The sequence below is a fragment of the Danio rerio genome, chromosome 8 (genome assembly GCF_052040795.2).
Source record: "Danio rerio strain M-AB ecotype USA chromosome 8, GRCz13ab, whole genome shotgun sequence".
In the NCBI taxonomy this organism is placed as follows: domain Eukaryota; kingdom Metazoa; phylum Chordata; class Actinopteri; order Cypriniformes; family Danionidae; genus Danio; species Danio rerio.
Window position 1 is genome coordinate 34,855,089 of NC_141028.1, and position 11,412 is coordinate 34,866,500.

General features: G+C 33.4%; 1 protein-coding gene across 2 annotated transcripts in view; it reads left to right on the forward strand.

Annotated features, from left to right (window-relative positions):
• hmcn2 (hemicentin 2) overlaps positions 1-9,163 on the forward strand; it is a 176,384-nt gene extending 167,221 nt beyond the window's left edge. For both annotated transcript variants that reach the window (XM_087264883.1, XM_087264884.1), the window contains 4 exons: positions 1,331-1,642; positions 5,108-5,227; positions 5,804-5,930; positions 7,523-9,163. In XM_087264883.1, the coding sequence (XP_087121009.1) occupies positions 1,331-1,642; positions 5,108-5,227; positions 5,804-5,930; positions 7,523-7,901 (938 nt within the window). In that variant the 3' untranslated portion in view covers positions 7,902-9,163. The remainder of the gene's footprint in view (positions 1-1,330; positions 1,643-5,107; positions 5,228-5,803; positions 5,931-7,522) is intronic.
• Positions 9,164-11,412: the final 2,249 nt, after the last annotated feature.

Sequence of the window (11,412 nt, forward strand, 5' to 3'; positions counted from 1 at the left end):
ATATCCTAAATAAAACAAATATATTTATAGATATGGTATTGGGCATGGGACGATAACCCTTTTCAAGGTTTACCGCGGTTTGGAAAAGTCAAGGTTTTAAAACCACCAACATTTTCTGTAATACCGTTTCTAAGGTATATGTTAATTATTTCATTTAATTTTTGTTTTATTTTTTAGGACAACAGTATCTCTAGCAGAAAGGATGTCCAAAGATGCTATTTTAAATTATAAAGAAATCTGTGTTTGAAACTAATGAAGACAGCAAAAGTCAATTTTTCATTTTCATTATTTAACCTGACATGTTTGCTGCTCTAAAACATTGGTAATCTTTCTAAAAATAAAATATATTGTTTTCGATTGGGAAATTATTATTATTATTATTTTACCCAGACATTTAAAAATGATATATTTTAGAGGTGTTATTACAATACCGTTATATCATGAAACCGTAATATTTTTATCCAAGATTATAATACAGTCAAAATCTTTTATCAGCCCATGCCTATTTGGTGTGTAATTATATAATTTCACTTACCTGGGAAATGGAGGCAACTTAAATGGTTTGTGAGCACAATTAAGTGCACACAGTGCTCTGTTAATTGTAGGAAATAATTCCCAAAGGCAATTGAATGTGTAAAGCCACATAAAACAAAACAAAAGAAGAATACGGTGTATATGCCGAGTTCAGCAGCTAATCAGCCTGAATCAGCTGAGGTGACATGACGACAACCAGTGAGAATTAGCTGTCACTCAAGTGGCCACTCCCCAGACTTACTATAACCTAATATAAAGGAAACCGATGAGCTATAAAAAAAAAATCACCTCCCTCATAGTTGTCATGAAGGGTAATATTAGCTAAATGAACCAAAATATTTATTTGTACCAGGCTGTAAACACCTTTTTTTCTGCTGTAAAGTTGACCTTTTTACAAATGGGCTCAATAGAAATTTGCTCTGTTATGGAGCCAGGACTAGTGGAATTTTGATGAATTGCTGTTTCAGTAACTTCTGTATTAGCTTCACAAGGGAGAGCGGGAGGTTGTCGTTTGGGCTGCACCAACACTCTCTAGAGCTCTAGAGCAACACTTTTCTGCTGTGAGTCATTGGCATGAATGAACTAATTTACATGATTTAAAGTATTTTTTTTTTCATAGAACTTCAAGTATTATTTTTAAACATGACACATTTATTGAGGTCTAGACCCTGGTGACATCATAGAGTGCAATGTGAAAAAAGAAAACCAATTGAGTGTGTTTTTTTAACCACAGTATGTAAACTATGTATAGTTTGGTTCAAGTGAATCTAATGCAGTTTATTTTTGGCCATTGCAGATATTGATGAATGTGCACAGGTGCCAAGTCCTTGTGCTTTTCAGTGCCGCAACGTACCAGGCAGTTTCCGCTGCGTATGCCCACCAGGGACAGTCCTTCTGGGGGATGGTCGCTCTTGCGCTGGGCTTGAGAGAGGCCAAATCTTCACCAACAGTACCCGGGTGCAAGCCAGACTGCGGCCACAGCTGGTATCTGCTTTGGAGAGACCTTACCTCACTCGCCTCTCAGTTCTACCAGAGCACCTTGGTTCCTCACGTCGCCCCCGGCATGAATGCCCCGTAGGATATACTAGCAAGGATGGAACTTGTATAGGTGTGTGGGTTTACATTTTATTTCTATTTTCTGCATTGCTAGGAATATCATGGTGATGATAACATTTGGCCAAGCCACATAAGATAAAGACAATATTCCATGGGGCATTTTTTTAGGTTTTTATCCTAAAATATAAAAACTATTTTTTTTTTAGCTCAAGAACTTTTGGGCTATGTAATTTATATAAAGGAAACACTGCAAATAAAAACAAAGAGAGACATTTCTGTTCACTTCTTAACTCTTTATAACCTACGGCACCACTTGATATATGAATGACTCTTAATGATAAAAATTAAACTTCTTTTCAAGTTAGCAAAATCATTAGCATTGGAAACATATGCTAAATCAAAATCATCGAATCTGATTGCTCAAAAATTATTGACTTTTCATTGCATGAACCACTATATAGCTTTTATCATCAAACTAAGCTCTTAAAGGATAGTTCACCCAAAACGGACAATTCTGTCATCATTTACTCACCCTGAACTTGTCACAAACACAATAGATGATATTTAGAAAAATGTTGAAACCCGTAGCCATTGATTTCCATAGAATTTGTTTTTCCTTTTGTCAATAGCTAATGGTTTCTGTCATTCTTCATAATATCTTCTTTGCTGTTCAACAGAAGAAAGAAATTGATAAAGGTTTGGAATTACTTGTGGGTGAGTAAATAGTGAGTAAATTAAAACTTTTGGGTGAACTATCACTTTAAATTGCTAATTGCTAAAAAGTCTTGATGTTACCAGACCTTGAAGTAAACAACCCTAACAGATTACTGGAAAATTTAGGGCAATAAAATATAAAACATATATAAAATCCATATACACATATAACATAAACATATACAATATTTAAAAAATGCAATAATCATTTTAAAGAAAAAAACAACAACTATCCAATAACAATAATTATTAAAATGATTATTACATTTTTATGTATATTTTGTATGTTTATATATATTTTTGCTTCTTTTATATTCTTATAAAATATTCTTATAAATATATTCTTTCTATATTTTTTCTCTGTCTTTTTGAAAGAGTATTAACACTTAATGCATTTTAATGACACATTTTTAGTCAATACAGAAATAAATGTTACTCTGAATTGCGTAAAGCTAAACAACTCTATTTTCAAAATCAAATTAATCTAGCTGCTAAAAGTCCAATAGTACTATGGCAAACCATTAACTCTATTACTGGTGAAAATAGTTAAAAAAATGACAATAACTTACAAATTGCTATAAATGGTACTCTTCTCACTGATCATGAAAAATTTGCTAACTCATTCAATGAGTATTTTATTTCATCTGTACAAGAGCTGTCTTCTAAATTTTTAGCTTCTCCAATGCTCCAAGTACCACCAAATACATGTCAACAGTTTATTATATAGCTTATACCACTTTTCCATCATTTAGTTAATTTGTGTATTAGGCTCCATAAATTCCCTGACACCTGGAAAACAGCTCAGATTATTCCAATATTCAAATCTGAGGACCCAACTTGTGTCTCTAATTACCGGCCAATCTCAATTCTCCCTACATTTTCTAAGTTACTTGAAAAAGCATTGTATAATCAGTTAATTGAGTATCTTGAAGACAATAAGATGCTTAGTGATAGTCAGCATGGCTTTAGTTTAGACCATTGCGGTCAACCATGTCAGCATTGCTTTTATTTACTGAACATATACGTATGGCACTAAATAAAGGTCATGTCACTGGAGCTGTATACATAGATTTTAGAAAGGCCTTTGATACAGTTAATCATGATATTCTTTTAAACAAATTTATCTCTTTTAATCTCTCTTCCTTTGCAGTGAATATGTTTTCATCATATTTATCCAATAGATCTCAGGTTGTTAAAATTGGTACGATAACATCCCAGGCATTAGGTTGTTCTATGGGTGTTCCACAGGGAAGTATTTTGGGACCTTTACTTTTCCTGATGTATATCAATGACCTCCCTCAGGTAATTAAACATTCAGATTCTTTATTGTACGCAGACAACACTGTACTTTTTGTGTCTGGATCAAGTACAGACACAATTAACAATAAATAAAATACAGATCTTCAGCATTTACATGAGTTGCTGCAAGACAATCATTTGACTATTAATGTTAAGAAAACGAAGTGTATGTACTTTTATTCACCTAGATGAAAATTATCCATATGCCTTCCTCTCACTTTCTCAAATCAAAAACTTTCCATTGTATCCACATATCAATATTTGGGAATCAGTTTGGACTCTCACCTCACTTATTGTAACCATGTTCAAAATGTTTATAAAAAGCTGAAACAAAAGCTATTTGTTTATGGCAAAATTAGGACAAATTTGTCTTTTTCTGTTTCAGAAACTTATCTGCATGCCATAATCTTGTCTACCTTTTCTTACTGTTTGAATGTTTGGTCTCTCACAACAAACATTATCTTGGAGCCAATAGCTAGACTGTACAATAGGGCCTATAAGATCCACAACAGACTTTCTGGATGGACACATAACTGTTTTGCTCTATCACTTTCTAAAGCTTTAAAATTTCAAAACTACATTATGAACACGGGTATCAAACTGTACTATCAAATTTTAAATAGCGCTACCTCAGCAGCCCTTTGCTTTGGTACCAAATCTCAAGGACTGATCGTTCCACCAGATCTGTAACAAATGGATGTTTGCCAGTACTGGCTTTTAAATATTGTTATGGACAGAGATCTTTCTTTTATGTTTTCACAAAAGCCTGGAATGAGATCCCACAACATCTCAAAACAATACCAACACAGACTTTTTAAAAAATCCCATGCTCGTCATCTGATGGTCAACTATCGCACCACTGAGATAGTAGCCTGCTTTTCTCTATTTTATATGTTTGGTGATTGTTTGTACTGTGTTGATGGATGAGATGTCTGTTTTTATGTTCTGCAGAGCAGGAACCTGCTGAAAAACACCATTCATGCCCGAGTCAGGCCCGATTATCTTTTAATATTTTCCTGTTTAAAAATTATAAATAAATAAATAAATTTAGTTTGTAGCAGTAAGGTAAATGTGCATATGTAATTTAATGTTTAATGTAATGTAAACCCATAAAGCTGGGTAGTTCCTTAAGTTTGATAATTAATCTACTATATATAGTAGTAAAATAATATACAGTTAATCCCAAAATTATTCATACCTCTGGAGATCGCAAACAATATCACCTTTGTAATTAAATTAGCATAATAGAGCTAATTATGGGCAGTTGTGATAAGTATGCATAAATCCTCCTTTATATCCATGGCATAGGTCATGTCATGATTACAAAGTTGTCATGTTAGTCTTATGAAGTCCCACATAAAATAGTTACATATTTAGGGAATGTTATCAGTCTGAAAGCAAAGAAAAACCTCTGACACTGTGCTTTAACTTATTTTGTTTTCTTTTTAGCCAACATATTTGGGTCTGTAATTTAACTGAACTTTTTGTTTTGTGCTTTTCAAAGATATCGATGAATGCGCATTTAGAAAGCCTTGTCAACATGAGTGCAGAAACACTATAGGAAGCTACCAGTGCACCTGCCCACCAGGATACCAATTATTATCCAATGGACGGACATGCAAAGGTGAGTCTTTATTTCTGCAGGTTTTATGAGGGTATATTTAAGTCCAAGTAAAGAAATGTAATAAATAATTTACTGTACAGTGGAATACAATACGGTAGTTTGTTCAGAATAGTGTACAGTTTTGGCATTATACTATAATTAAGATTTTCTAACTGATTTAAGACAATTTTCAGGTCTTAAAGACACTTGAAGAATTCACCCAAAAATGTTGTCATCATTTTCTTTCTTCTGTTGAACACAAAATGAGATGTTTTGCAAAAAGCTGAGGGAATGTAAACATTGACTTTCATAGTTATAGATTAAATAGTAATAGTTATAGTTGTAAAGGCTTACATGTTTTCAGCTTTCTTCAACAAATCTTCTTTAGTGTTCAACGGAAGAAAGGAATTTACGGTTTAGAACAAACTGATGGTCAGTAAATAGTGATTACATTTTATTTTTTGGGTGAACTATACCTTTAAATTGGTTGGTCCTTTTTTAAAATCAAAATCTAATGTTTTATTCCCGAAATAAATAAATGTCTTTTACAAGGTCCTATTTTACAACATTGTTTTTTTTTTTTTTTTTTTTTTGTAGATATCGATGAGTGCACAGTACAGGGTGTCCAGTGTGGACCAAACCAAATGTGTTTTAACACTCGAGGGGGTTATCAGTGTCTGGACACACCCTGCCCCAACAGCTACCAAAGAGGACGTAATCCAGGGTGAGATCTATTTGTAAATAGAGTGATAAAGTAGGGGTGTCCCTACTCTGTCTGGCTCCAAGTCATTTGATTTTGAGTATCTACCGATACCGAAACCCGATGCGATACTTCTATAATACTTACAAAAAGAAAGTAGAAACAGATCCAGCATGTTCCTTTTTTTTTTTAACAAACAGAGCACTTCAGTGAGGTAGCTTGAACAATGAAGTAATAAATAACATTAATTCTTCACTTTTGGACTTTAGTGCAACAGTAAATATAAAACAAATCTAGCACAAAAACAAATAGCACTTCAACTCAAAACATCCGGCAGGCAATCCAAAGTTTACATATCTCACAGTTTTCTATGGCAATGTTGTCATCATCAACTTTATAATACCTCCAGAGCGCAGACATACTCACGCTTTCCGCTTAAGCTGCTTACATGTTTTACTTTGCTGGCATTTAACATTAGCATCTCTGCAAGAAAGTGATGTCATGCCACACATGTTGCTATTCCTGTGTGGTCAAGAAAGAGGTCTAACTCTGCCACCACATAACTATAGATGTGTTCATAAATAATGAGAATATATATATATATATATATATATATATATATATATATATACACACACACACACACACACACATATCCGAGTCCTGATCGGAAGGTAACATCAGATTCCGATCAAGTCTGAAACCGCATGATTGAGCTTTATTGCCGATCATATGATTGGATCTGGACATCCCTACAGGTACATTTAAGTCAAATTAAAACATTAAAACTTATGAAAAAAAGTGCTACAAAATAAAGTGCTTTAATCAACATGACTAGATTCAGTAAATGCTGTTAAATAGTGTTTATTATTATTATTATTATTAGTGCAAAACAGTATAGCTAAGCAACACTTTGTCATAATTTTCATTCATAAATTGGCATTCTGGCAAAATGTTAAATATACTTCCTGAAGTAAGAGCTATTGTTTATAATTACACACCATTAACCCTAAAGCAAACCTTGATTATATTCCTAATCTTTATTTAATACTCAGGACTTAAATGTTTAATTACACTAAAACATAGACATTTTATATAAATAAGTGAAATTACATCTTACAAAAAGCTATTTTTTACTAAATAAAAATATATTATACAGAGCTATGGAAAAGAGACCACTTGGTCAATTTCGATTTCTCTGGATTTACACTTTCTAGTTGTGTATGTATAAAACATCCTTATGATCTGTTTTGCAAACAACTGGGGGCATTTTGTTCTGAATTAAAAATATAAATGTGAAAACCATGTAAATATTAAGTAAAGATCATGCTCCATGAAGATTCTTTGCAATATTCCAACTGTAAATATATCATGTTAGTAAAAAGCATAGCTAAGAACTTCAATTTCACAACTTAAAAGGGGATTTTCTCAGAGTTTAGACATTTTTGAACCCTCAGGCTCCAGATAATCAAATTGAGATGATGTATAAACACCAGATAAAATAGGTTTCTGTTGATGCATAAAACTAAACACCCCCCCCCCCCCTAAAAAAAAAAAAACACATGACTGGTTTTGTATGTCATTAACACACATCTATTTGCTTACTTTAACTCCAGCACCTGCTTCAGACCTTGCTCTTCCAGGCTGGACTGTGGCTCTGTGGGCTCTTTTCCTCTGCTTCAGTACAAGCTCCTTACTCTTCCTCTCGGCATCCCAGCCCACCACAATGTGGCCCGTTTATCTGCTTTCTCCGAATCAGGAGTCCTCCAAGACCACACGTCCTTCACCATCCTGGAGCAAGGAGGAGATGACGGAGAGAGGCCATTTGGCATCAAGGATGAAGCAGGAAGAGGCATCATTTTCACAGTAAAGCCTTTAGACTGGCCAGGCCTGGTGCGACTTCGGGTACAAGCCACAACTCTGTCAGAGCAGGGCCACGTTACCTACCAGAGTATCTTTATTATCTACATCTCCATATCCAAATACCCCTACTAATAAACGACTGCTTCATAGGACATTAGAGAGGCATTAGTAAATGAACTCAATTCCCAGCTATTTATGTGCCCTCTTGTGGAGTGGAATTATCGAATTTTGCAAAATTATGCTGATGTTTGAAAGCACCAAAAATGACACACACATAACCCAGCAGGACCTCGGCTTCATTTGAAATCTCTGCTATCATTACTAGATGAGTAATGTATGTTAGGACTACATAGTGTGCAAGTATTTTGGGATTTGGTTCGACACTATGGTCAAAACCTTTTTTCCTCCTTTTTTGTTTTGGCTTAGTGAACTTTTCCTTTAATATTACTATTATTTGAAAATATTGTAGTAGCTTTGAGATATTGCTTGGGCTCTTCTGTTTTCACTGTGGTGCTATTATTTCTGAATTTTATTGCCAATAATAAGGATCAGGATTCATCCAGAATTAAATCTACTGGAAAAAATAAAGGCAGAAGAGGAGGGAAAAAAATGAACTCAATGAGATATTGACAGACTGATCAGTTTTCACATTATATGACAGCCAAACTGGTTACTAGTCATTTTATAAAAGAAATATTTACTTATTTTTCAGTGTTTGTCATATGCTGAATTGCTATATTCGTGTACAATACTTAGTTTACTTTCATATGTGAATGATGGGTTATGTGTGCGTACAGATATGTATGAACCACTGCAAGCGTGTTTGTGATGTGTATGTGAACACTGATATGGTTGTGCTGTCTCTCCTCATGACTGAAATGAAATGTGGATTATTCTAAACTTATTTAAAACTCTGACATTATCTCTGACGTTACTTAAACATGATCTATTTTTTTAATGGTTCACAAAATACATCAGTACTGTATATGCTTGTCAAGTTATCAGAATCATTCATTGGAAAATTGCATTTTAATTTGATTTGAAGGATAATTCACACCAAAATGAATTGTGCTGGTACTTCAGTGACCCTCAGGCACATAGTTTATTATAAACATCCGTATTAATGTTTTTAAAAACTTGAACTGAAGAAAAAAAAGTTGCCTACATATTTGAGGAGTGGGAGTAATTCTATTTTTAGACAATCTATCCTTTTAATGGTAGCCACTTTTGGTAGCCAAAAGCAATTTAAACTACATCTATTAAACACATAGGAGTTTATATATATATATATATTGTTAGCCCCCCTGAATTTTTAGACCGCTTGTTTATTTTTTCCCCAGTTTCTGTTTAACGGAGAGCAAATTTTTTCAACACATTTCTAAACATAATAGTTTTAATAACTCATCTCTAATAACTGATTTATTTTATTTTTGCCATGATCACAGTAAATAATATTTTACTATATATTTTTCAAGACATTTCTATACAGCTTAAAGTGACATTTAAAGGCTTAACTAGGTTTATTAGGGTACCTAGGCAGGTAAGGGTAATTAGGCAAGTTATTGTATAACAGTGGTTTGTTCTGTCGATTATTGAGAAAAAATATATAGCTTAAAAGGGCTAATAATTTTGTCTTTAAAATTGTGTTTAAAAATTTTTAAATTGCTTTTATTCTAGTCAAAATAAAACAAAGACTTTCTCCAGAAGAAAAAATATTATCAGGAATATATATATGTGTGTGTGTGTGTATGTATGTGTGTATGTATGTATGCGTATGTGTGTGTGTGTGTATGTATGTATGTATGTATGTATGTATGTATGTATATATATATATATATATATATATATATATATATATATATATATATATATATATATATATATATACATATATATATATATATATACATACATATATATAAGCACAGTTCCAAAGAGAGATAAAAGTAATGTAAAATCAAGGTAAATCTACGTTGTCAGTGTATTTCTTGCGTTTACTTTTTAAATTACTGTTTTAAATTATTTTTTGGTTTAGGTTATCTGTACAACAAACCCCACCTTCTCATGGACTTGTGTAAGGACAAGTTTTTGAAAGATTGAGTATATACAAATTCCAATATACAAAAAAATATCAGCTGACCGCTTACCTTCATATGGACGGCTTTTTTTTTTTTTACATTTGTCCAGTAGCTCGCCATGTACGTTGGTGGAACTGAGACACAAAGATTTGACCACGATAGCAACGTTTGAGTTTGGTGAACAATGGTTCCAGAAAACATGTAGGACAAAAACATAAACCAAAAAATAAAATAAACAAGTAAATAACAGGGTGAGAATGTGGTAAAACGTGAAAATGTGGTAAACATCAGACGAGAGCTTTTCGTTTTCTGGATTGCTTTTTAAAACTGTTGGTTGGGTTTAGGTAAGTGGGTGGGCGGGTCAATCGGTGCTTTTAAAAGCACTATTGGTTGGATGAAGGGAAGGAGGATCTTAAAAAGAGCACACAGCAACCTCTGGTGGATTCACAAAAAACTAAAACTGCACAAAAAAAAAAAAAAAAATGAGCCTGGGTCAGTTTTGTTTGAGGTGTGTTTATTTTCATTGACACCAACCAAATTTTTTTGTGACAATAATATGACTAAAAATTTGCAGTTATAAATGCTGATCGGAATGTCTGTTTTCTCGTCTCTCTATAGGCCTTAATTGACATTATATACAAGCATATACCTGCTTGTTCATCTAGACTGACCCTTGTTGAGTTCCCATTACAGAAATAGCTATCTGAAGGTGCCTACCAACACCTCCTCCCTTTCCAACCAGCAACACAGCATATTAGGACACAACTCGCATGTTCTCTCTGTCTGACATTGACAAACTTACAGATCTCAATCTGCTTGTTGAACTATTCTCCAGTGTTCTTTCATTTATTTTCTCTATTGACCTCCTTATGTCTCCTTTACATGCAATGCAAATACCTGATCATGACTTCTCACTGGTGAGTTGTGTACTTCCCCTCTGTCCCCATGTGCTTCATGCCAGTCTGCCAGAAACAAATATAGCAAGTCATGCATTGGGCATTTGCATCACTGTCTGCCTACTCTACAGTCATTGAAAGACATGAGGAAATAAAATGTTTAATTGACAAGCTATTCATGTTCTGTTTGGTTTTGCCTTTTGGTGCCTGTCAGTCCATCCAGTCGTTTATACCTCCATCTTTAATCCTTTTGAGTCAACAATATAATCTTTCTTCCTCTTTTGTTTCCATCAAAGTAAGAATCATTAAAGGTTGGAATTTTCAGCACTAAACAAACCTTTTTTGAATAGAGCACAATAGAGCAGTGTGTGTATGCATACGGTATATATTTCTGTATGTACACACATGAACACAAAAACGTAAAATATATACCGCTTTGAAGGACATTAACTCAAATACAGCTGCTTGCTGCACAAGAACAAACCTCATTAGTTCTTGTAGAATAGAGGTCACTTTTTTCACCAACATTTTTTTACTAAAGAATTTTAGAAAGACCCAATTTCATTTTTAGCAATAGAAGTAATATGTTATTTTACATTTGTTAAAATCTAAACTTTTAAAATGGGTTAAATAATTTTCAGAAAGACAATTTCAGTTAAATGTTATAGC